The 27,340-nt window shown below is 40.6% G+C and overlaps 1 protein-coding gene across 2 annotated transcripts; it reads left to right on the top strand.

Moving 5' to 3' along the window:
- The first annotated feature begins 17,999 nt into the window (after positions 1-17,999).
- Positions 18,000-25,793, top strand: KCTD13 (potassium channel tetramerization domain containing 13). Of its 2 annotated transcripts, XM_014063449.2 has the most exons (7): positions 18,000-18,198; positions 19,745-20,012; positions 20,715-20,884; positions 22,130-22,219; positions 23,909-23,961; positions 24,097-24,292; positions 25,406-25,793. In XM_014063449.2, exons 2-7 carry the CDS (start codon positions 19,751-19,753, stop codon positions 25,646-25,648), a joined length of 1,014 nt encoding a protein of 337 aa, XP_013918924.1. In that variant the 5' UTR covers positions 18,000-18,198; positions 19,745-19,750; the 3' UTR covers positions 25,649-25,793. The 2 variants fall into 2 exon arrangements, with proteins under 2 accessions (XP_013918924.1, XP_013918923.1); XM_014063448.2 differs by lacking the exon at positions 18,000-18,198 and having other exon boundaries at positions 18,215-20,012.
- The last annotated feature ends 1,547 nt before the right edge of the window (positions 25,794-27,340 follow it).

The raw sequence follows: 27,340 nt of genomic DNA, 5'->3' as shown, positions 1-27,340 counted from the left end.
GTATTCTTGTGGGTTAGCATGCAGCCCAGTGAAGAACAAGGTCCTATTCTTTTTGCTAGATCGTTGGTTCTAGACAGACTACTAGCTTTGTTGCCGATGATTCCTAAGGGATTTCTCGGACTGGGCTTCTTCAGTAAGGTACCTGAGCAGACCCACCCTAGCCAAGGGTTTTCTCGGACCTTTTCTTTGGTACAGGGTGTTATCAGAATCTCTCCCTTGTATCAGGAATCCGGCAAAAACCCTCTCTTCACTCTGGGATTTCTTGGACCTTTTCTTTGGTACGGGGCCTGGCAATTATTCCAATAGTCACACTCCTTTCAAAGCAATTTGCTCTAGTTCCTGGGTGGAGCCTGCTGTTGGTGGCAGCAAAAAACCAGCTGCCTCTGAATTCCTGGCTACATACCTGTTTAGAGGATCTTCCATCTGATGTCTTAACAGGTTTTCTTACCCTTCAGGCAAGAAGGAAAGAAGAAATAGTTTTGCTGGCAAATGCTCTTTGATTTATGCAGCTTTTGTGCTTGCAGAGAGAGGGGGGCTAGCCCAAAGCAGAACGGCGTCCATGCTGGGAACTTCAAACTGCCTTGTGCGGAACAAAGTAGGTCTCCCCCACTCAGTTCAAAGTTTTCAGCAATATATATATATATATATATATATATATATATATATATATATATATATATATATATATATATATATATATATATATATATATATATATATATATATATATATATATATATATATATATATCTTTTAAGAACAGAACTTTTTTATTTTTCTTTAAAAAAAAAAATATGTCATCATTTGTCAATCATTAAGACATTGAAGTACAATTTTTTTTTGTGTGTGTACCCCTCCCTCCCTCCACCCCCCCACCCCCCCTCCTCCTTCCCCCCCCCCGACTTCCCAGAACCCATACACGGTATGGATTTTTAACTAACACAGTCTAAAATCTATTGAGAAAAAAGAAATAAAGAAATTAATGACATTCTAGATTGACCTTAGCTTCTTCTTACTGAACTGACTTTTAACAGTTTAAATCATTTCTGATCTTAAGCATAGGCTAACTGGAATTTCTTAGTCCCGTATTTATTTTGTATATAGTCAATCCATTTTTTCCAGTCTCGTTTATATATCTCATTTGAATGATCTTTGAGATATGCCGATATTTTAGCCATTTCAGCTAAGTTTGTTACTTTCAATGTCCATTCTTGGATTGTAGGCAAGTCTTCCTTCTTCCAATATTGCGCCACCAACAGTCTTGCTGCAGTTATCAGGTGCAGAATCAAATTGGTCTCTACCACTGTAAAGTCAGTACATATACCTAGTAAAAATAACTGAGGACTAAACTTTATCCTTCTTTTAAAAACATTTTGCATGACCCACCATATTTTTATCCAAAATGCCTTAACCTTTTGGCAGGTCCACCATATATGATAATATGTAGCATCGAGAGAACCACACCTCCAACATTTAGGCTGTACATTCGGATACATAGAAGCCAACTTTTTAGGATCTAAATGCCATCTATAGAACATCTTGTAAAAATTTTCTCTCAGATTTTGAGCTTGTGTAAATTTCACATTTCTTACCCAGATTCTTTCCCATGTATCCAACATTATTGGTTCCTCAATATTTTGAGCCCATTTTATCATACAATCTTTAACTAATTCTGTTTCCGAATCCATCTGTATTAATACATTATATATCCTCTTTATATCCATTAAGCTTTGATCTCTTATTTGTTTAAACAGATTATCCTCAACTTGAATAAAACCAATTTTTTGATCTATTTTCCACCTAGCCTGTAATTGCCCATACTGGAACCATGTTTGAACTACCTTCTCCTCTTTTAATACCTCTAAAGATTTTAATTGTAATACCCCCCTTTCCGAGGTAAGAAGCTGTCTGTAAGTAATTCTGTCCTGTTTTTGTGCTGTATTCATATTTTCAATTGCGTGTCTAGGAATTGCCCACATGGGTATCTTGTCATTTAATTTATATTGGTATTTCTTCCAAACCCGCAATAAAGTATTTCTTAAAATATGACTTTTAAAGTTCTTATCCAATTTTTTGTTGAATAACAGGTAAGCATGCCAACCAAATACCAGATCGTGTCCCTCGATATTCAATATTCTATCATTGGTTAAATGAATCCAATCACTAATTACAGATAATGCCACTGCATCATAATATACCGTATATACTCGAGTATAGGCCGACCCGAATATAAGCCGAGGCACCTAATTTTACCACAAAAAACTGGAAAAGTTATTGACTCAAGTATAAGCCTAGGGTGGGAAATGCAGCAGCTACCGGTAAATTTCAAAAATAAAAATAGATACCAATAATGTTTTTGAATATTTATTTCAAAGAAAAACAGTAAACTAGCGGTGTATTCAATGAAATACTTCACTCACCTCATGATGCTGATGTCCCGCTGTGATGATGATGTCCCGTGCAGCCGCGGGAGCGATGTCCCGCCTCCTATGACACACGGCACAGTGATTCCTATTATTGGATCACTGTACCAGAGGAGGTGGGACATCACTATGTGGCTGCTTGCCATAACAAGGAGGAGGTGGGACATCGTTGCAGAGCGGCAGGAGGGGGAGGAAGGGGAATCGTAAGACAGCCCTGCATTACATTAGAACGTGAGGAGGGGGGATGGTGCGGTGCGCGCTGCGCGGCAAACTGACACAGAGGGAGGGGAAACTCACAGGGGCACTGGGCCATTCACGAGTGTCACCCAGCGGCATGGCCCCGCCCCTTTTTCTCCTCCATTTCGGGCAAATTTTTCACTGACTCGAGTATAAGCCGAGGCGGCTTTTTTCAGCCCAAAAAGTGGGCTGAAAAACTAGGCTTATACTCGAGTATATACAGTAGTTTTAAATTAGGTAGTTTCAATCCTCCTCTCTCACGTACATCTTGCATTATTTTCATCTTTACCCTCGGCTTCTTTCCTGCCCACACAAATTTGTTGATACCCTTCTGCCATTCTAAAAGGTTCGCATCTTTTTTAAGTATAGGTAACATTTGGAAAAGAAATAAAAATTTTGGTAAAATGTTCATTTTCACTGCCGCTATCCTACCCAGCAAAGATAAGTGCAATTTCTCCCATTTTTTCATCTCTGTCTGTATGCTATGCCAAAGTGGTTCATAATTATGCTTATATAATTTCCCATTTGAAGTTAAAATGTTAACTCCAAGATATTTGACTTTTTAAACTACCTCACATCCTAGCATCACTCCTAATTCTTCCTTTTGTTTAATATTCATATTTATAGCTAATATTTTGGTTTTTCCTAAGTTTATTTTAAAGCCCGACACTTGACCATATTGATTAATCGTATTCATTAAAACCATACTGGATTCCTGCGGTTGTTCCAATATTATGACCAAATCATCCGCAAAAGCGCGGACTCTATATTCTTGCTCAGTTCAAAGTTTTGATTGATTTAATCTTATCACGAGCTGGATCCGTTTGCGTGGACAATAATTGTTTATCAAGATTTTAGCTTCTTTTCTTTTTCTCCTCTGAAAATCTATTTACTTAGAGGCTTTTAAAATGGCGCCGAACTGGTTTCTCCGGTAATAATGAATCCTTTTTTTTAATTGTTACAAGAACTCAAAATTTCAAAGGAGCATGCTTATCACTTGTTTTACAATCGGCCAGCTTTTTAATTAGTTTCATTTTTACAAGACTTTCACTCCCTCATTAATCTTGCTTATCTGGAAGTTAAATGGTGATGAATCTGCTGAACTGTCTTGTTACAATGTTTACTCACTGAAAGTTTTGTCAAGCCTCAAATTTCAAAGTAAAGGGAGAAATTCAGCTTCTTTAAAGCTGCTTAAAGCTTAATTGCAGGAAGATAAATTTCGAAATAGCTTCAAAACTAAATATTAATTTGAAGTCGTCACCCTCTATTCCCAGGGGCACATCCCCAGTGCCTGGCACAAGGCCGCAGCCTCCGCTTTCTACACCCCCTGCTGGGGATGTGTTAACGAAAGAATTTTTCCTGAGCGAACTAAGCGTGGCTCTTAATACACAGACAATTAAAATGGAAGATAAGCTTAGAGATCATAGAGAGGTGATAAAGCAGGAGAGAAAAGAGGAAATAAAAGAAATGAAAGAAGAAATCAAAAGTGAAATAAAAGGACTTAAACAGGAGTTGTATGAGAAAATCGATGCCAGGGTTGTTAAAATTAAAGATGAAATGCTGAGACTTGTAACTGTATTGAAAGAACATGTTTCTGGAATTGAAGATAGTCTAGAGGATCTTAATGACGCCAATACCAACTTGACATTGAAAACAGAGGTGGTGGAACAAAAAGTGGAAAATGCTGAAAAAGAAATTATTATGATACAGTATCGACAAATGGAGTTCGCATTAAGAGTAAGGGGGCTGCGTGAGGAGAAACAGGAGAACCTGAAACAGATCCTATCAGAAGCTTTTGACTGCCTGATGGGAAGACCAGGGACCAACCTTGACTGGCAAATCGACAAAGCTTATCCCGTTAACTCTTGGCTGGCAAAGCAGAAGCAGCTTCCTCGAGATATCGTTATATACTTCACTACAAGAGAGCTTAGAAATATGGTACTACAAGCGTCTTATAACACTAAGCTTCAAATTGGCGGTCAAGACCTGATTGTTTTGAAAGAGATACCACCTCAAATGTTAAGAGCCAGGAGAGACTACACTTTTTTGGTCGAAGAACTCAGAAATCGTCAGATACAGTATAGATGAGATGCACCATTTGGCATTATATTTACATTTGATAGGCAAAGATATCGCCTCAACTCTGTATGGAAAGCCCAAGATTTTTATTATAATATATTGAAGGCTGGATTCCCTGCACCATCTGGACCTGGAGAAAGACCACAAGAAGGACAGGATAGACAGCAAACTACACAACCACCAGATAAGATGGAGCATCTCTCTCTTCTAGAAGCGCAAGGTGTTATGGAACAAAGACCTAGCCGCATGATTACTAGACGAATGGAGAAACAAGCTAAAAAGCAACAATATCAACAATCACCGGCCATCGATCAAGGAATTACAATAACAAGTCTGGAAGCAGTGGGAGGAGCTAGACCTAAGGTTAAACAGGCCATGCAGGAAGCTCTAAAAACGCTTCAGCCAACCAAAGATGACAACTAAGATTTTAACATGGAATGTCAATGGACTGAATTCTCCACAGAAGAGAAAGAAAATATTTCATTATCTCAAACAGTTTAAGAATGATGTAATTTGTTTGCAAGAAACTCATATCAAGTCAACTGATCAAAAATATTTGATTAACTCAAAACTTGGTCAACATTTTGTAGCTTCCGCTATGGAAAAGAAGAATGGTATAGTTGTATACTTAAGAAAAGATATGAAAGCTGAATTAATAGAAGCAGATCCCTTCGGAAGATATATTGCTTTAGACCTAATCCTAGAAGGGAAAAAGACATTACTTTTGGGAATTTATGCCCCCAATCAACAGCAAGATAGATTTTATAGAAATCTTCATGCTAAATTAGTACAGTGGGACTATAGTTCCTGTATACTATTGGGTGATTGGAATGGAGTGATAGACACTAAGAGAGATAAGAAGACTTCCCGCCTAAATACTAAGATGCGAGCAAAGTTACCCAAACCTTTCTTTGACATCATGGATGACTTTGAATTGAGAGATATTTGGCAAGAAAGAAATGCAGAGGAATATGACTTCACTTTCTTCTCTGACAGGCATCAATCCTTTTCAAGGATTGTACTAACCACTAATGATTTGCTTTCTAGGGTCAAGAAGACAAAGATTGCGGCTAGGGTCCTTTCGGACCATAACCCAGTTTGGATGGAGTTGGGAAGGGTAGTGCAGGCAAGAAGGTCTTGGAGATTGAATGAAAACTTATTTAGATATGAAAAGTATATTAATGATTGTAAAAAATTGCTATCTGAATATTTTGTTTTGAATATGAATAAGGGTACATCTATGGAATTCGTATGGGATGCATGCAAAGCGTATATGAGAGGAGTGCTGATGAATATAAATAAAACACATAGAAATAAACAAGGGTTAAAATGAACAGAACTGGAAGAGGAAATTAAGAGAAAAGAGTTGGAGTTAACAATGAACCCAGGCGATACAAAGGTTAAGGAAGCTATTAACATATTAAAATCTCAATTTGACATGTTGATATCTGACCAGGTAGCCACTAATTTATTATATGCAAAACACAATACTTTTTGTAATGCAAACAAACCTGGCAGATGGTTAGCTTATCAGATTAGGAAAAAAAGGAAAACTCGAAATATATCTAAACTGATTTACAGAGGGAAGGAGGTGTTTCAACAGGAAGAAATTCAAAAGGCATTTCGGGAATTTTTTACAGAACTGTATAAAGGGGATAAAATTAATGGTTTAGATTAAGGTGACCAGATTTTCAGATTGGTAAAGAGGGACACCATTGACCGGGGGGGAGGGGGGCTTGATTAAAAATTATATTTTTTGTCAAAAGGTCACGCCAGGACACTGAAACCAGCATAAATATGAATCTGTTGCCAAGCAACATTTTTATCACGTGACCATGAGGATGCTGCAACGGTCGCTAAGTGTGAAAAATGGTCGCAACGGTCGCTAAGTGTGAAAAATGGTCATCAGTCACTTTTTCAATGCCATTGTAACTTTGGTCACTAAATGTTTTCCCCCTCCTCGAGACTCCTCACTTCTTCCTTCATTCCTCTTGCTTATCTACCTTCACCTTATCCGTCTTCTGCTCTTTCCCTCTCTTCCTTCCTTTCTCCTTCCATCGTCTCTTCTTTCCTCACTCACTCCCTTCCTCCTTTTTTCTCTTCCTTCCTCCTTCCATTCTTTCAGCTTCATTTCTTTTGCCTATCTACCTTCTCTGTCTTTCTGCTCTTTCCATTTCTCTCTTCCTCTTCGCTTCTGTTCCTTCCTCCTTCCCTCCTTTCCTATTTCTTCCTTCTTCCTTCCTTCTGCCTATCTACCTTCACCTTCTCTGTCTTTCTGCTCTTTCCCTGTCTTCCCCTTTCCTCACTCCCTCCCTTCTTTCCTTTCTAGTTCCATCTTTTCTTCTTTCCTCTCTCCCTCTTTTTCTTTTTTCCTTCCTTCCCCCTTCCTCTTGCCTATCAACTTCATCCTCTTTGTCTTTCTGCTCTTTCCCTCTCTTCCCCTTTTCTTCCTACCTCCTTCCCTCTTTTCTCCCTCCCTTCTTTTTCTTCCTTTCTTCTTCCATCTTCCTCTTTCTCCTTCCATTCTTTCTCCTTCCATCCATCTTTTCTCCTTCCAACTTCTCCCCCCTCCCTTCTTCTTTTCCTCCCCCCTCCCTCCTTCCTTCCTCTCCTTCCCTTTCTCGCACACAGGAAGGGGAGGAGGGGCTTTCTAGTCGCTTTCACAGCATAATTTCTTTATCTAACTTTTAAAAAACAGTGTGCAAATCAAACGAGATTTTCGTAACCTGCGAAGCACCAAGTTATATTACGTTGTTACAAATCCGCAGCTACTCCATTCTTTCCGATAAGGAACTGCATGTCCCAAGATGCCTTAGGTCCTCAAAGTGCTGAACGCGGTTTTGCCAGCGAGGCCTGGTAGCCGCCGGTTGACTCCAGCGAGGCCTGGTAGCCGCCGGCTGGGGTGGCTGTCAGGGCGCTGCGGAGCGGACGCGCCGTTTGTTACTGCTTCCAGCAATCGAGACGGACAAGGGAAGCGACTGAAACGGACACCGGCCGCAGGAGAGCAAGGTGGCTGCCGGCCGTTTCACCTCGCGCAGAGAACTTCCACTTGTTCCCGGGGCTTCTGCCGGGCGGCAGCAGCCCCGGAAGCAAGTGGAAGTTCTCTGCGCGACTGAAACGGATGCCGCGGCAGGAGAGCGGGGCGGCGGCGTGCCATTTCACCTCACGCAGAGAACTTCCACTCGGTCCTGGGGCTTCTGCTGGGCAGCACAAGCCCCGGAAGCGAGTGGAAGTTCTCTGCGCGACTGAAACGGACGCCGCAGCAGGAGAGCCGCAGGGGAGGGCGGCGGAACGCGACCACGCCTCGCGGACTCGCAGTGTGGTCACTGGGAACCGCGCAGCACAGGCACCGCCACGCCGGCAGAAGCTTCGTGAGTCCGTGACCGAGTGGAAGTTCTCTGCACGAGCAGCGGTGGCTGTTTCACTCACACAGAGAACTTCCACTCGGTTCTGGAGCTTCTGCTGCCCGTGGCGGCGCAGCACAGGGGCTGGCTGTGACGCGAGGAGGTGCAATGAACTCCACAAAGGGGGAGAAGGAGGAGAGGAAAGCTGTCTCCTCCCCCCAGCGCCTCCTGATTCCCACCGGTACCAATTCATAACATGATTACTCACCAGTGAGTAAGTGCAGCTGCAACCCCAAAAGATGAAATGAAATGGAGACTCGCGCAGGCGTGTTCAGCTAAGCGGAGTCCAGCCAATCAGTGAGCTGGTTGGGATGGAAAATTTTCAGCACGTGGCGTGCTGAAAATTTCCCATCCCAGCCAGCTCACTGATTGGCTGGAGTCCAGGCCAATCCAATCAGTGAGCGGCAGGCTGGCTGGCTTAAATTTGTAGGATAGAACGGAGCGATGAGCCAGCCCAGCGAGCTAGCGTGTTTTTTAAAGAACTGTGCGGGACACGGGAAAAGTTATGAAAAAGCGTGGCTGTCCCGCCAAATGCGGGACGTCTGGTCACCCTAGTTTAGATATAGACAAATATTTAGATAAAGAGAAAATACCTTCAGTTAGAGAAGAGCACAGGCAAAAATTGAATCAACCAATAACCTTGGGGGAAATCTTGCAGGTAATTAAGCAATTAAAGTTAGGGAAAGCACCAGGTACAGATGGTTTGACAGCGGTTTACTATAAAAACTTACAGTTAGAAATGGTAGAACCTCTTAGAGAATTATTTAATATGATTCAAATGGAAGGTAAAGTGCCTCCATCTTGGAAGACAGCGTTTATATCTTTGATACCCAACCCAAGATACTACCCAACCCAAAAATTATAGACCTATTTTATTACTGAATGTAGATTATAAAATTTTTACTAAAATATTAGCAAATAGGTTAATGTTGGTTATTCAACAATTGATGCACACGGACCAAACAGGTTTTATACAGGGGAGACAGATGAAAAGTAATGTCAGATTAATTATTAATGCATTAGAATATTTGGGAAAGAACAACCAGATCCCTGCTGTGTTTATATTTTTGGATGCTGAGAAGGCCTTTGATCGAGTTAACTGGCAATTTCTGTTGAAGATATTGCAAAAAATGCAGATAGGAGATAATTTTTTACAGTCAATTAAAGCAATATACCGACAGCAAACAGCACAAATCATAGTCAATGGAAATTTAACAGACTCTTTTCAAATTGGAAAAGGTACAAGACATGGCTGTCCTTTGTCCCTATTATTGTTTATTATAACTTTGGAAGTATTGTTGAATAAAATACGGGGCTTGGATGGTTTAAAAGGGATCAAGATTAGGCAGCAAGAATATAGAGTCCGCGCTTTTGCGGATGATTTGGTCATAATATTGGAACAACCGCAGGAATCCAGTATGGTCTTAATGAATACGATTAATCAATATGGTCAAGTGTCTGGTTTTAAAATAAATTTAGGAAAAACAAAAATATTAGCTATAAATATGAATACTAAACAAAAAAAAAGAATTAGGAGTGATGCTAGGATGTGAGGTAGTTAAAAAAGTCAAATATCTTGGAGTTAACATTTTAACTTCAAATGGGAAATTATATAAGCATAATTATGAACCACTTTGGCATAGTATACAGATGGAGATGAAAAAATGGGAGAAATTACACTTATCTTTGCTGGGTAGGATAGCGGCAGTATAAATGAACATCTTACCAAAAATTTTATTTCTTTTCCAAATGTTACCTATACTTAAAAAAGATGCGAATCTTTTAGAATGGCAGAAGGGTATCAACAAATTTGTATGGGCAGGAAAGAAGCTGAGGGTAAAGATGAAAATAATGCAAAATGTACGTTGAGAGAGGATTGAAACTACCTAATTTAAAACTATATTATGATGCAGTGGCATTATCTGTAATTAGTGATTGGACTCATTTAACCAATGATAGAATATTGAATATTGAGGGACACGATCTGGTATATGGTTGGCATGCTTACCTGTTATTCAACAAAAAATTGGATAAGAATTTTAAAAGTCATATTTTAAGAAATGCTTTACTGCGGGTCTGGAAAAAATACCAATATAAATTAAATGACAAGATAAGATATCCATGTGGGCAATTCCTAGACACGCAATTGAAAATATGAATACAGCACAAAAACAGGACAGAATTACTTACAGACAGCTTCTTACCTCGGAAAGGGGGGTATTACAATTAAAATCTTTAGAGGTATTAAAAGAGGAGAAGGTAGTTCAAACATGGTTCCAGTATGGGCAATTACAGGCTAGGTGGAAAATAGATCAAAAAATTGGTTTTATCTAAGTTGAGGATAATTTGTTTAAACAAATAAGAGATCAAAGCTTAATGGATATAAAGAGGATATATAATGTATTAATACAGATGGATTCGGAAACAGAATTAGTTAAAGATTATATGATAAAATGGGCTCAAAATATTGAAGAACCAATAATGTTGGATACATGGGAAAGAATCTGGGTAAGAAATGTGAAGTTTACACAAGCTCAAAATCTGAGAGAAAATTTTTACAAGATGTTCTATAGATGGCATTTAGATCCTAAAAAGTTGGCTTCTATGTATCCGAATGTACAGCCTAAATGTTGGAGGTGTGGTTCTCTCGATGCTACATATTATCATATATGGTGGACCTGCCAAAAGGTTAAGGCATTCTAGATAAAAATATGGTGGATTATGCAAAATATCTTTAAAAGAAGGATAAAGTTTATTCCTCAGAGCCAAGAGCCAAGGTGGCGCAGTGGTTAAATGCAGCACTGCAGGCTACTGCTAGATCAGCAGGTCAGTGGTTCAAATCTCACCGGCTCAGGGTTGACTCAGCCTTCCATCCTTCCGAGGTGGGTAAAATGAGGACCCAGATTGTTGGGGGCAATATGCTGACTCTCTGTAAACCGCTTAGAGAGGCCTGAAAGGCCTATGAAGCGGTATATAAGTCTACTGCTATTGCTATTGCTATTGCTCAGTTATTTTTACTAGGTATATGTACTGACTTTACAGTGGTAGAGACTAATTTGATTCTGCACCTAATAACGGCAGCAAGACTGTTGGTGGCGCAATACTGGAAGAAGGAAGACTTGCCTACAACTCAAGAATGGACATTGAAAGTTACAAACTTAGCCGAGATGGCTAAAATATCGGCATATCTTAAAGATCACTCAAATGAGAGATATAAACGAGACTGGAAAAAATGGATTGACTATATACAAAATAAATACAGGACCAAGAAATTCCAGTTAGCCTATGCTTAAGATCAGAAATGATTTAAATTGTTTAAAGATAGTTCAGCAAGGAGAAGCTAAGGTCAATGTAGAATGTCATTAATTTCTTTATTTCTTTTTTCCCCAATAGATTTTAGACTGTGTTTGTTAAAAATCCATACCGTGTACGGGTTCTGGGAAGTCGGGGGGGGGAGGAGGAGGGGGGTTGGGGGGGAGGGTGGAGGGAGGGAGGGGTATACATTAGGCTTTACAAGAATTTGGTGGCAAACTAGAATTATTTTGACACATAAAAATTGTACTTCGTTATCTTACGGATTGAGGAATGATGAAATGTTTGTTTTAAAAGAAATAAAACTTTTGAACCAAAAAAAAAAAAAAAGCAATTTGCTCTAACTGATCTTGCAAATATGCATATTGCATCTCTCTCACTCGGTCATTAATACACACACAAGGCAACACTCCCCTCAACCCTCCAAAATAAGAAATTTATACTCACCTAGAGGGCACTATCCTACAGCCCTCAGTGCAAGCCTCTTTGACGGCATTCAGGTTAGGCTGGGATCGGAGTCTCCCAGCAATTACCAGGCCGAGGTCACTGGATTAAATTTTCCAGGAGCGCTCTTAACATCATCACTGTTATTTGCTGGCTTTTCCCATCCGCCAAAATGAAGGCCACTGAGCTTAAAGCAGCTCAGCTTGTGGGGAGCTGAATGTAGCTACCTTGAAGAAACAAGGCCTCCAATCCATCACGTTGGGTGCCAGAAATGTAAGGTTCCAGCAGTTTTCCCCAAGCCACTGAGATGCCAAAGAGAGTGAGACTCAAGAAGAGGCTTGCAAAAAGTATCAGTTTTTATTTATGGCCATAGCAAAAGCTGGGTGACAAAACTATATCCAAAACATGCAAACAAAAGCCTGTAAGGAATAGCCCCACCCTGGAAGAGTGGCTCAGAGTATTATATACATTTTAGGCAGATAGAAACAAAGTTTATCCAATCAGAGACAAAGATTCGTTACCAATGTGATCTTTAAAGCGTTCTTTGGTTCAAGCTCCTGTCTCTGTCTATCTTATCTGTGGAGTATTCCTATAGCCTTGTGTAGGGGGTACCTGCCCCCCTTCGTCAAGTTGTTTTTCCTAAGGTGACCAATCGTCCTCCTTTAGGGGGGGACAGTCCTTCTTTTGTAAGTTCTGTCCTTCCTCGAAAAGTGTCCTTCTACACGTCCTCCTTTTTGATATTTGAAAACTGATCTGTTGTGCATTATGTGACCTGTTTGTATTTGACCTGACGATTCGTCAAGGCTCTGAATAGTGCAGTATAAGATGTGATTATGAGATGCATGCGCTCCGCACGGGAGACCTTGAGAGAGAGCGCCATGCGCAAGTGGCTTTGTTTACTGAAACACGACACGGCACATACGCACGCAGTAGACTTACCGCACGTCAGTAGTTGAATGACTCACAGTAATTATTTCTTTCTCAGTGAATATTCAATTATACAGAGATAAGTACAATTCATGTTATATTAATTCATTATCTATTTAATAATTTCCAAATATGTATAATTTTATTTACAATTTTATACAACCCTGTTGTCAACAGAAGTGTGAAATAATTCAAATTTAAATTTTTGGTGAAGTTTATTCGCTTATGTTATTAAAGTTTCAGTTGTAATAATAAATTTTATTTATTCATAATGTGCTTGCATCGTTCATGTAGCATTATATTTTATTTTAAATTTTAAATTTCATTTAAGGCATGCAAAAATCAAAAAAGAGGAAATGCCATTTCAACGTTCAATTGAAAAAGGAATTTCCATTCCTCATATCAAGGAAAGATGCCATTGTTTTCTGCAAATTTTGCAGAGGATAATTTTGCATTGCAGTTGGGGCAGAGCAGCTATAACGAAACACTTGTCCACCAACAAACATAAGCAATCATTAGATGCATCAGCTTCCAATCGTAAAGTAACAGGTTTTTTTAAAACTTCAAATTATTCTGAAGATGAAAAACAGTTAGCTGCAATGGAGGAAACATTTGCATTACAATAATTCACAAAGTTTTCGTAGTATGGATTGTACAACTAAATTATTGAAAAAGTTTCACAATGCTAAATTTTCATGCACCAGGAGAAAATGCAAGGCTATTATTAAATCAGTATTTAAAAATTACTGTGATAAAATACTTACAGCAGACTTGAAAATTGCAGCATTTGTAACGGTTTTATCTGATGCATCAAATCATAATGAAACCATATTGTATCGAATACTAGTAAGATATTTTAATGTTACCAAGGGGATTCAAGTAAAAAATTTAAATTTAGAATCCATTGGGGGTGAAACTGCTGAAATTTTGTCAAACCATCTATACTGCACTAATAGCTGATAATACAAACACAAATTTTGGTGGGCGAAGACGAATGGGGTGAATAATGTGTATGTAAAATTACAAGATTTACTCCAAAAGAAAATACTAGGAATAGGTTGTAATGCACATATTTTGTCAAATGCAATCAACATGGCGTCATGTGTCATGCTAATTGATGTAGAAGTAATAATAACTACAATTTATTTGTATTTTAGTCATTTTATGGTTCGTGTGGCTAGTTTAAAACAATTTTGTGAAGAAGCGAATGTTGAATACAAAAAACTTTTAGGAGATTGAAAATTTAGATGGCTTGCTGTAACTCCTGCTGTAGAGCATGTTCTACAATTATTTGAGCCTCTCCGTTCATATTTTTTAAGTTTAGACAAATGTCCTAAAATCCTGGAATCGTTTTTCAATAATGAAATATCTGAGATGTTAATGTATTTTGTACATAATCAAGCATCTATTTTTCACAAAACGATTCAAAAGATTGAAGGTGAACACATTTCAGCTACAGAAGTTAGTCTTATTTTGAATGACTTTATCCTTCAATATAAATCTCGATTTGAAGATAATTTTCTTCCTTTAATTATAAAAAGAAAATTGTCAGACTTAGAGGAATCAAATTCGGGCATAATGGAAAAGTTTATCAAAGAAGTGCAGAATTTTTTCCAAACATGTTTTCAATATATCGAAGAATGGTCTGAAACAAACATCACGGGAAATAAGAGTTTTCAATGGTGTTTTTTGACTTCATCGCAAGTATATTGGACAGATATTGAATCTTATGTTGAGTTTTTATCTAAAGAAATGCCAGACATTAAAATAGACGACAATTGTCTCTTTGAAGAAATTAGAAGACTGAATGTATATTTAAATTCTGAAAAATTAATACAATGGGAAAATCAACACGTTGAAATTGATAAAAGATGGGTGGATATTTTCAGCCATTGCAAAAATGAACATATTCCATGTGAAAATTTATTTATACTTGTTCAATTTACGTTGTGCTGCCCTGGAACTAATGCAGCAGTTGAAAGAGTTTTTTCAATTGCCAATGATTTTTGGACAAGTGAGAAATCACGACTGAATGTTTATTATCAAAATTTATATGCCACCCAATCCCGAAGAACTCTGTTGATGTTGATACTCTAGCTGCAGCACTTGCCGTAAAATTCAATATGAAGGATATTTCTCATTCAGATATATCCAATATATTGTTAGAAGATGATACATTGACAAAAAATATTAATTCAGTGGAAAAGTACTCATTTAAATAATAATTAACAGGCATGTAAGCATAATTACAATATAAAATGTTACAAATGTTTTTATTATGCATGTATAATATTATAGTGTATTATTGTTGCAATGAATAAAATATTTCTTTTATTTACGATTTTTTTTTCAATTTATTTGTCCTTTTCATTGTAAAAAAGTTGGTCATCTTATTTTTCGGCAGAATGCTTTAACGATTTATGACCCAGGAAAACTCCCTAGTTTGGTTCCTTTATCTATACAGTTTGATATTCCTGTGTAACAATTTCTTCTACTAGCTTTCAAGAATGTCCCAAGCTTTGAAGCCAAGAATAGAAGCGAGACACAGCAGTGAGATTTGCAGTCCGGTATTAAGGTTACAATTTGCTAGGCTAGAAAACAACTAATTTCTGACAGTACACAATAATATAAGCAGAAGCCAATATTGATTCATATACTCCTTCAGCATCAACGTTCTACATAAAGAAAATGATAATATTTTCAGTGGAAAAATAAAGGAAAATGATTAATTTTTAAATTTTAGACAATGCTGTCTCAGATCATTTCCTTTTTTCAGTTTCCTTGGTCTTTGTCAAAAATTCTGCTTTAGTTATTTGGAATATTATTACAAAGATTGTATACATTTTTCATCCTACATTAAAATTGGGGTGTAGCCAACCTACAATGATTATTTTGAATTTTAAAAAGCATTGGCCCAGTTAAACCTTGTTTTGTAGATGATAAAAAATTGTAATATATTCCCTCATTGCTAATGGTCAAGGATAACCGTTGCTCCTGGATTCCCTAGCTTTCCAGAATCAGAGTTGCTGTGCTGCTATGGATGTTGTGTTTTGAATTCACATAAATCAGTACAAATTGTTTTCAAACAATTTGACTAATAACTTCCATGAAGCCAAATGTCTTTGGAGATTCTCAATCATCCAGGTCACGGTTGTCCCAAAGGTGTTGTTTTCAAAGGCAACTGGACTAGAAGCCAAATATATATATAACAGTAAATTTTTTATTCAAATGGTGCTTCCTCTTTAAAATCTTTGCAGAGCACACAGTCATGAAAAATCGAGTGAGGCTTTATTAATCTAATTTGAAAGAATCTTGGCAAAGGTATTATGGGTAATATATGAGAACAGACACTAAACAATTGCATTCTCACCTGAAATACTTAAGCCTCTTAAAATGCACATGTAGCATTTATTGACCTGATAAAGCAGGGGTGCCAAACTCACGGCCCGTGGGCTGGATGACTCACGCTGTGGCCATGCCGACTTCTGGTTTAGTGAAGAGGAAAGTTGCGATACGTCACATGATGACATGTTGCAAGTTTGGTAACCCTAGCAAAGGAATACCAAGCGGTCTCAATGGATTTCTACCAGCCACCTTTCCAAGCTCAGCAAAGCAAGGTTGGCAGGATTATAATGAAAGAGGTAGGGAAACATTTCTGAGATTTGAATTATAGTAACTTCTGTTCCAAATATGGAATTGCCCAAAGGGAAATAGCTGGGCGTGCTATTGCTCTTGATATAAAGCATACATCTGATCCAATAAGATGCTCTAGACTTAAAATTTGGTGTCTGTGTGACATAAGCCTTTGTAGCCATCAATTTGGTACTGGGCTTTTCCCAGCCACAGCTTTCCATCTGGTCATCAGTTTCTTTAAAGTGATATTTTCCAACTAGGTTCTCTGTTTCTTTCCACCAATCAAGCCCATTCAAAGGGTGTTCATCTCAAATTGTATAGCTAAAAGTCTGTACAGATTTTCAATCATGGTCATTCCAAAGGTGCTTTTATAGGAGACAACTGGACTTTCTTGTTTTTTTTCTTTTGAAGACGTTGAATGGTGTGGGGATAGGAATGGATTTCCAGAGGGGGGGGGGAATGCAGACTATAGGAACCAGGAGTACCACTCAGGTGACCCTGAGGACACAAATAAACCTCCAAGTGCTTCAAGGACCCTCTAAAATGCTGCAAATGACCAGCTGTCTGCAAAGAATATAAATCCTTCCATTCCCCACCATCCTGTCAGAGCTGAAGAAGCTTCTTGGATGAGAAGCGAAATGTCTTCAGAGGAAAAATAAAGTCAAGTTGCCTCTTGAAAAAGTACCTTTGGGATTACTAATGGAAACTTCTCAGTTGTGGTTATATGTCAAGGGCTACCTGTGCCATGTTTTACAATCACATGTCTTAGCATCTTAAAAAGAACACACAAATATAAGTAGTTCAGAGATGTAGTGGATGACAAGTCAACAGAAGTAACATTCATCTTTTAAGATGCGAACATATTTTTTAAATGGAGCACAAAATAATAAAAGATTTGGAAACGGTTTCCAAGAATATTCTGGAGTTCAGGTTTTACAGTAAACTCTTGCCCTCAGCCTAATTAAGTGGCTTCACATCTTAAATCTTTATTAACTGTTGAATTAATGCAACATAGTGTACTTCAAAGCTTCTATCATCTGGATCACACAAAAGCTTCTATAATATAGATCATGTGTAGGGATCCCAAAATGTAATCACCTCCTCAGATTAAATCTGTTGGGACTGTGTGTCATTGAATTATGGCGTGGCCCCAGCCATAATTTACCAGCAGGAGATATCAAAAATTATGTGCGCAAATGCAATTACTCAAATGTTGATTTTTAGCTTCACACAACCTATAAAAATTAGTCAAGGGTCAGAGTTAAGGCTCCCTCCACTCCCCTCATGTTGTCTAATGAAAGAGACAGAGGCGGCACCGCCCACATGCGCACCCACCCCACTGATCGCGCTAATACCACGTGCAGCTGAGCGCTACCGCTTGCGCACGCGCCCCCCAGCAACCTCGATTGACTTAGTCTTCCATCACTCCCTTTTCTTTGACCCTTCACTGCGGACGCGATTTTACTTTCTGCGCATGCGCAGCTTTTATCGCCACCCGTGGGAGGGCGAAGAAAGTCAACCCGCCTCTCTCGTTTTAAGCAGGCGGGTACCCGGATGTACAGAGTAACTGTTCCATTAAGGGAGGGGGCGACGGGGCCTTTGGGAGCATGCGCACTGTCGCTCTCCCGTCCTCTCTCTGTCTTTCAGGTCGAGGCATCCTGCGGAGCTGTTGCCCCGGAGTCCAGGCGGGGCTGAAGGGGAGGGGCCTGGCTTGAGCCCACCCTGCTCCCGTGGGGGAGGTGAGTGGGTCAGAGGGTGAGGTGGGCGAGGTTGGTGTGCGGCAGAAAAAAGGATGCCGTAGACTAGCGTACAAAGCATCTATGATCTGCATGGCTGCAGAAACCAGAACTACCACAAGATGGCAGCAAAGGAGCATAAAGAACCTCAATCGTTTGCTGCCATCTAGGGATGGCCCGGGAATTGCACTCAAGATTTGAGTGGAAAGGAAGCCCCTATAGGAGAGGCAATTGGCATCCATTGTGGTGGAGTCAATGCAAGGAAAGAGGTTGGTGAAAGGAAGATCCTGGCACTCCCAGAAGTTAAATATGAGTTAGACTTGGAAAATGGACTTGTCCATAATCGAAGCTGTCACTCACTTCTGATATGTATTAATATTCTGCTTTTCTCATATGCAGGCACACCCCAAGATCCCAGTCAAGAAAATCAATAGTAGTAATAATAAATAATGCAGGAGTGAATAAAGGCAGCCTGGTGGTGGGCAGATGGAAAATGAATACAGTGACATCTGGGCAGCACAAGGGCTGAGCACAAGGGCAGCAGGGTGGAGCCAGGCAGTACAAGGAAATAATCCTACTGGGCAGGGATGTTTGATGGGGCAAAGATCAGTTAGCACAAAGTTGAAGGCAAACTCATTGTTTCCTAATAGCAGTCCCAGGTGTGGAGTGCCACACGGAAGCAGAAGGTAGGTTGGGATATGCTAGTAGACCTCTGGGTGGACCCCATCTTCTAATATTCCCCCCCCCCCCCCGGATTGCTGCTCTGTGAACATACTGGACCAACTCCTGTAATGTCTGACAATCAATTTAGCTGAGTGGATTGCGGCCATTCAGGGCCAGCATCTCTTGAAGGCAACCGCTTGGGTGGGAAGGTGGCTCAATCAGTCTTGAAACCTATAGCCAGTTCCTTTCAGTTAAGTTCAGGAGTGGGGAGGCTTAGGGAGATCAGCATGAATGCAATTTGTGTGTGAAAAGATTGATGGGGTGGATTCTGGTACAGATCTCTAGTTTCTGGTTTGAGCGTATGTCTGGCTAGTGCATTTGTGCTTTGTCTTGAATTGTATAAATATGGTGACTAAACATCACTTGGTCAGTTTTACCCAACATCAAACAAGCAAGTCACTATATGGCTTAGTAGTGTGATATGTCACCACAATCATTCTGTTTGTGAACTCTTAACGAAAGAGATTACTTCATATTTGGCTTCAGTTAGTAACCTATAAAACAGATCCCATAAGCTGGAATGTTATCCATTACTGCTATCTGCGTTATGGAATGAATCCAGTTTTGATTGCAGAGGGTACATACAAAGGGGGCGGGGGTGATAATAAATGGCAGAGCTGCAGGGGGACATTTAGCCAAGTAATACTGGAAATAAATTTGCTGGGAGAATTTCCAAGTTTGCATCTTGTTTTTTCTTAAAAAAACAAACAGAAATGGGCTGCCTTTTAGAGAAAGTCAAAAAGGGATTCCGAAACGCTTCAGCTGATGCTCCATGCAGGAAATCTGCTGTTGGAAGATCTCCTCGCTCAGTTTCTCTTTTCTGTAGGTGGCTATGTCAGCTGAGGCCACCACAGATTCATCCCCATCCCTGGAGAATTGTGCTCCACTGGTCCCAACCCAGCACCGACGGGATGGCAGGGGTGGGGTAACTGAGGTGACTTTGGACCTTAAGCCCCTGAACCCCAGCAGCAAGTACGTCAAGCTGAATGTGGGAGGATCTCTGCATTACACCACCGTGCAGACCCTAACCAAGCAAGATACCATGCTCAAGGCCATGTTCAGTGGCCGAATGGAAGTCCTCACAGATAGCGAAGGTATGAGTTTCAGCTTGACCCATCTCTCCCACAGCTAGAAATGGGATTTTCTGCATGATGGGAGATTGCGTTGGGGATTCATCCAAGGTGGTTCCCAAGGAGCACTCGGAAAATTTCAGGGTGACTTATTTTAGAATGGGCTTTTCTCAGCAATTGTTAAAAGGTGTGGACTTCGACTCCCAGAATTCCCCAGCCAGCCACACTTTGTACTTCCTGGCGATATCTCCTCCAAGTGATAACCAGGCCAGACAAGATCAACCAAATGCTGCCACTTGCCAAGGCATAACATCCAAAGTAGATTCATTAAAAAAGATTTCGTTAGGGCTAGGGTTGTTACATTTTTTTTTTGAGATATGAAGTACATTGTAAGCCCAGAATTAATTAAAAGAAGAAGTTGTTCTTCTAGCATCAAAATAATCTTGTATTAGTGCAAATAATAATAACTGTATCTTCCCCTCCAAGCCATTTTGGAATGGGGAGGTTCCCTAAATAGATTCTTCACTCCACAGCAGGGTTTTTTGGCCTTGACAACCTTGAAGAACTGTAGACTTCAATTCCTAGAGTTCCCTAGCCTGCATGGCTGGCTTTTGAATGCTGGGAGTTGAAGTCCATATATCTCAAAAGTTGCCAAGATTGGGAAACCCTGGTCTACAGCATTTTTAACCCATTAATTTTAGGGACTAAAATTAACTGCTTTTCCAGGTTGGATCTTGATTGACCGAAGCGGCCGCCATTTTGGAACTATTTTGAATTATTTGCGAGATGGCTCAGTATCTCTTCCAGAGTCACAGCGGGAGCTGGAGGAAGTATTGTGTGAAGCCCGGTATTATCTGATCCAAGGTTTGGTTGAGGACTGCCAGCTTGCACTACAGGTGAGAGTGGCTGGCTGAGAAGGTTCAATGATTTCCTTGAGTGTCACATCCTTGGAAGAGATGACAAGAGAAGAAACCAGGATCTGTCCTATCTACCCAGAAGGAACCAATGACAGAGCTCTTCTGTTTTAGCAGAATGTGCTCTCCTGGTGATTATTTCACTTGAGCCCTATCCCCAGTAGTGTCTCAGTGTCTTCTAGCATCATCCAGCCATTATCGTCTCACTTGCAACAATACAGAGGGTGATGTAATGGCTCCGCTATTGGAGTTGGAGACCCAACTTCTAATCCATCCTTAGACCTAGAAGCTCACTGGGTGACTTTGAGCCAATCTTCTCGCAGCCTGAGAGCTGGGCTGCTATATTGAGGAAAGTGCTAGCTGAGAGGTTCCCCCTTTAGCCATAGAAGCACCCTGATTAACTTTGAGTTAATACTACTATCTCAGCTTTACCTACTTCATAGAATTGTAGTTAAAATGAAAAAAAGGGTAAAGGGAGATATTTTAAGAGTCAACGTAAAGGTATACAAATTGGTTCTTTAATCATCTTTTTCTTTCCATATTATTTTTCCATTCTGTTTTGGGTCATTTAAAATGCATTACCAAAAAAAAAAAAAAAAGAACTCACTAGATATTACATGAAAAGCATGGATACTTACATTCATATTGAATATATTCTCCCATTTTTGTATATGTTTACATTGAGTATTTATCAAGGAAAACTGACTCCATATTAGAAAAGTGTATGATTTTCAATTGTTATTTCCAGTTCCCTTTTTAAACTTCTGTTAGACTCTAGGCCAGGTGTGTCCAGCCCACAAACATACCTCTTCTATGCCTTTAATTTTAATTCTAAATCTTCCTAGAGCATACAGAGACTTGGTTTACATCAGGTTTTTTTTCAAACTAGGCAATTGTATGATATCTGGATCTCAACTCCCAGAAATCCCCAGCTTGAATGCTAACGGGAATTTTGGGAGTTGAAGCTCACTCATCTTAAAGTTGCCAGGTTTGAAAAACACTGGTTTACACATTGCTCTGCACTGTGGTTCAATTTCTTTTAATTGAACCCGCTTGTGCAGAGTGGTTATGTTTTCTAAGCCATTGTTTATGGCTTAAACAGAATTTTGTGGATCCAGTCAATGATGGCTTATTCACAAATCACGTTTTAGCATGATGTATGAATCTGTTTAGTACATCTGTAAATAATGAATAGTAAGTCTAGAAAAATATTTTTCTCCTCCTTAGCAAAAAAATGAAGCCTATGATCCTCTCTGCCATATCCCCATGGTGACATCTCCCAAGGAAGAACAGCAGATCATCTCAAGATGTTCCAAGGTAACACACAAGAAGTCACACAAGTTTTACCTCAGGAAATCATAGAGATCAGGCACACTTAAGTGTCTTGGGTGTATGTCTTCATATATCATGGTATCAAGGCAAGTGGGGGTTCTTCTAAAGGCAGTCTTCTCCCATCCCCCAGTATGAGGGAAGGTCTAGTTTGCTTTGCTATACACCTCTTAGCCTTTCAGCTCCAACGGTCCTTGGAGGAAGCAAACTATCTTGACCCCTTCCAGTCAGGCTTCAGACCCGGTTACAGCACAGAAACCGCTTTGGTCGCATTGACCGATGATCTCTGGAGAGCCAGAGATGGAGGATTCTCCTCCATCCTGGTTCTCCTTGACCTCTCAGCGGCTTTCGATACCATCGACCATGGTATCCTTCTGCGACGACTGCGGGAGGTGGGAGTGGGAGGCACCGTGCTGCGGTGGTTCTCTTCCTACCTCTCGGACAGGTCGCAGTCGGTGTTAGTGGGGGGGCAGAGATCGTCCCCTAGGCCCCTAACATATGGGGTGCCTCAGGGCTCGGTCTTATCCCCCCTACTATTCAACATCTACATGAAACTGCTGGGAGAGATCATCCGCAGGCACGGGATCAGATACCATCAATATGCGGACGATACTCAATTGTATCTGTCCGCCCCGTGCCAACTCAATGAAGCGGCAGACGTGATGAACCAAGGCCTGGAGGCTGTTATGGACTGGATGAGGGCTAACAAGCTTGTGCTCAACCCAGAAAAGACCGAGTGGCTGTTGTGTTTCCCTCCCAAAGATTCCACCAATATTCCATCTCTCAGGCTGGGGGGTCAAATTCTATACCCCTCAGAGAGGGTTCGCAACTTGGGAGTCCTCCTAGATCCACAGCTATCGTTTGACCATCACTTGACGGCTGTGGCTAGGGGGGCATTCGCCCAGGTTCGCCTGGTGCGCCAGTTGCGACCCTACCTGAATCGGGAGGCACTCACAACAGTCACTCGGGCCCTTGTGACCTCTAGGCTGGAATACTGCAATGTGCTCTACATGGGGCTGCCCTTGAAGAGCATCCGGCATCTTCAGCTGGTACAGAACGCGGCCGCGCGAGCGATTGTGGGTACACCGCGGTTCACCCACATTACACCTATCCTCCGCGAGCTGCGCTGGCTACCTGTCGATTTCCGGATGCGCTTCAAGGTGCTATTAGTCACCCATAAAGCCCTGCATGGTAGTGGATCTGGATACTTGAGAGACCGCCTTCTGCCAATTACCTCCCTGCGACCAATTAGATCACACAGATTGGGCCTCCTCCGTATTCCATCGGCCAGCCAGTGTCGGCTGGCAACCACAAGGAGGAGGGCCTTCTCAGTAGTAGCCCCGACCCTTTGGAACGAACTCCCCGTGGAGATTCGTACCCTCACCACCGTCCAGGCCTTCCGCACAGCCTTGAAGAACTGGCTAGCCCGTCAGGCCTGGGGATGAAGATAGTTGCCCCCCCCCCCCGAATGATGAATGCATGTTGCCTATTGTTTTTATTATATGTGTCTATGTTACTGTTTGCATTTCCCCTTCCCTGATTTTATGTGAGCCGCCCTGAGTCCCCTCAGGGAAAAGGGCGGCCTACAAATTTCAATAAAATCAAAAATCAAATCAAATCTTAGCAAGAGGAGGGGTGCGATCTTAAATTCATTCATATCTCTCACCTTCCTTTTAGCCTGTGGTGAAGTTACTGCATAACAGAAGTAATAACAAGTATTCCTATACCAGGTAAGCTATGGTCCTGTTGTCAGAATAGGATGACCTTGGGGGTCGTTGCTATCTCCCAGGTCCAAGTCATCCACTTGTCCCATTTCTTTAGTAGTATCTATACCACTGTTTTCTTCTCCACTCCCCTCCCGAAAGTAACTCTGATGACAACTTACTGAAGAATATCGAACTGTTTGACAAACTAGCTCTGAGGTTCAATGGACGAGTGCTTTTCATCAAAGACGTTCTTGGGGATGAGATCTGCTGCTGGTCATTCTATGGGCAGGGCCGCAAGATTGCAGAGGTTTGCTGTACTTCCATTGTCTATGCCACCGAAAAGAAGCAGACCAAGGTAAAGTGTGGCCAGTCCTCAGGCCTCCAAATACGAAGCTTTGATTTTCTAATACAGGTAGTCCTCAACGTACGACCACAGTTGAGCCCCAACATTTCTGAGAAATTTGTTAAGTGAATCACTGCAGTTTTGCCACGTTAAGTGAATCACTGCCGTTGTCGGAATTAGCAGAAGGGTTGTTAAGTGAATCTGGTTTTTCTCGATTTGACTTTGCTTATCAGAAGGTTGCAAAAGGCGTCAAGACATCAGGACACTGTAACCGTCATAAATGTTAGTCAATTACCAAGTGTTTGAATTTTGATCACGTGACCATGGGCAATGCTACAACGGCCATAACTGAAAAATACTCACTTTTTTCCGTTCCATTGTAACTTCGAACAGTCACTAAGTGAACTGTTGTTGTTGAGCACTATCTGTATGGGTGGTCCTTGACTTGCGGTCGTTTGGTGACCATTCAGCTATGACAACCTCCTAAAAAGGTACTTATGACCCAGATTCAAAGTTTTGACAGCTGCTCTCCACCCCCCCGGTCACATGATTGCCTTTTGGGCAGCAGCAAGACATTCAACTTCTCAGTTGTGGTCACATGACCACAAGTTACAACGTCTTTTGCCAAAAACCAGTGTTTGCTTCCAATGCCCACTGCAGATAATGGGTTTGCTTAACAATTGTGATGATTCATTGAACAACCCCTATGGGAGGGGGGGGACCTCATAAAACAGAGTCAGTTATAGGATCCGCCTAATCAGCATGACTTACAACTGTAATTCCAGGCTCAATTACAGTTGTAAGTTGAAGACTACTTGTATGTTTTGGTGTCTTCATATGGGAATGTAAACTCTTGAAGAAAATAGCCTTTCCTAAATCCAATTAAACATGTAAGAAGACAAAACTCAAGGTCTGTCTGGTCCAGAATCCTGTCCTTGCAATAGCTAATGAGATGCTTAAGCTCACAGGAAGGACACGAGGCCGTAGTTACCTCTAGTTTGTGTTGTTTAGCAGCTGGCATTGAGCTTATTACCTGAGGTTAATTAAATTGCTTCCAGTTTGAACAGGGGATCCCATAGTGAGGCTTAAGACTTGCTTCATATCTGCTTTCCCTTGGGTGTACAGGTCGAGTTTCCCGAAGCCCGGATCTTTGAAGAGACCCTGAACATCCTGATCTATGAGACACCACGGGTGCCAGACAAGGCCCTCCTGGAGGCCACCGGGGGAGTTGCGGGTGGAGGCGGAGGCCCCCTCCGTGCTGGTGATGACGAAGATGGGCGAGAGCACCGCGTCCGGCGCATTCACGTCCGCAGGCACATTATGCATGACGAACGCCCTCATGGCCACCAGGCTGTTTTCAAAGACTGATCCAGCCTTGTTTCCAAGGTCCTCATCTCTCCAATTCTTCCGTGCCAAAAGAGGACCTTTTTTTCTTTTAATATTTTGCCCAAAAGATCCTCTATGGTGTTTGTGCTCTTTTTGAGTCTTTTCTGTTCGGGGTCGTTGTTTTTTTTTTTAAAAAAATCTTATTTCTTTATAACTAATTTGAGCACATCTTCCCCTTCTCAGTTATTTTTGTTGTGACAATAAAAGGCCTTGGTAATCGTATAATTTATTGGAAGGTTCTAATTATTGGTTTGAGTCTTAATATCTGGCCTTCGCTCCCCAGCCAGCCCAATCGGTCTGCCTTGTAATCCTCACAGTATACACAGATTAAGATTGTGGTGCTCTCTTCACAACTTCTTTCATCTGACTGCTTTTTTTAATGTTAATCAACTTGTTAATTAAGTTAAAGTTAACATTGGTTATGTAGATGATAAGATTATCACAGAGATGCCAAACTGGTGACCTGCGAGCCAGATGCATCATAACCAGGCCACGCCCACCCCAGCTCCGTAAAGGGGGGAAATATCACAAAACGTCACCTGATGGCAACATGATGCCGCGAGTTTGACACTCGTGATCTAGATGATAATAACTCTAATTCTCCAGACTAAATTTTAGTGGGCTCTTTCCATGCTGTCTTTGCCTTCTAATATAACTGAATCTAAATTTCATGTGAAGTCTCTCCACTCACTCACAATGTAAGATATCTTTTAAAATACTTTAGTTTAGTAGGCATATACTGTATATATAATGTTCCCACGCTTCTGGCCACAGTCTAATGTAAGGTTTGTTAGAAAATTCTCCATTTATTTGGAACACCACAATACTTGATCCTGTATTACCCCTGTCCAACCTACCACAATATTTGAACTTTCTCTCTGTTTTCTGTTGGAATGGTACACAGTTTCACATTAGATGTAGCAAATTGCTGCAGGGCATTCCAGCAGTCCTTTAATCCAGAATTTGATGGATTCTATTTGGATATGCCTAATAATGGCAGGAGGGAGAGAGTTGAGATTGTAATGAACTAATGTGTTATCTCAAATTTTCCTGCCCCGCCCCAAATTCTTTCAGTATATCCTCCACTCCCAGGAGGAGGTTATCTTGAATTAATTATTTTAATTTTGTATTTGTATAATTTATTTAAACTCTGGGGGTTTTTTTCTATTAAATTATTGTAATAAAAGTTTCCTGCTTTAAAAAAATAAATATGTTGTCTATTATTTCTCTCTTTCCAGAGGATGGGAGATTCCTCAAGCAGTTACTCTACCCTAGAATATTTAGCACAGCTTTCATTCATAGCATCTATCTAAGTCAGGGGGTTTATCCTTTTCTTAATTTCAGGTGCTACAGTGAAGGTTTCTGGGTATAGTTAAGTAAGGCATAAATCTAATCCCACATTTACCTGTTTTCTGTGTAGCGTCTCACGGAGAAGGGGAAAACCAAGCATATGGATATGTTTCTCATCCAGTTCTGGATCTTTCAGAAACTACATTTGAAAAGATGATTGGCTGTTGGTATGTTTTATAGATGAATTGAGTAAATCCATTCAGCACATAAGAAAGGTAGGTTACAGGATTACATTAGTCTTACACTTAGAATAACTTTGTCACTTTAAATGTACTAATCAGCATATATTAACGTGAAATTTTGTTGCATACAGATCTCAAGGTG

Source organism: Thamnophis sirtalis, unplaced genomic scaffold (genome assembly GCF_051295495.1).
Source record: "Thamnophis sirtalis isolate CommonGarterSnake01/CBP01778 unplaced genomic scaffold, rThaSir2_p1.2 scaffold_4, whole genome shotgun sequence".
NCBI lineage: Eukaryota > Metazoa > Chordata > Lepidosauria > Squamata > Natricidae > Thamnophis > Thamnophis sirtalis.
Note: the sequence above shows the minus strand (reverse complement) of the source record. Positions and strands in the feature narration are given on the sequence as shown.

Excerpts from the sequence above, each read along its gene's own strand:
- KCTD13 (XM_014063449.2), top strand. The coding sequence starts at position 19,751 with ATGTCAGCTGAGGCCACCACAGATTCATCCCCATCCCTGGAGAATTGT. Across the intron at positions 23,962-24,096 it reads AACAAGTATTCCTATACCAG|TAACTCTGATGACAACTTAC; the intron begins GTAAGCTATGGT and ends CCCTCCCGAAAG. Across the intron at positions 24,293-25,405 it reads CCGAAAAGAAGCAGACCAAG|GTCGAGTTTCCCGAAGCCCG; the intron begins GTAAAGTGTGGC and ends TTGGGTGTACAG.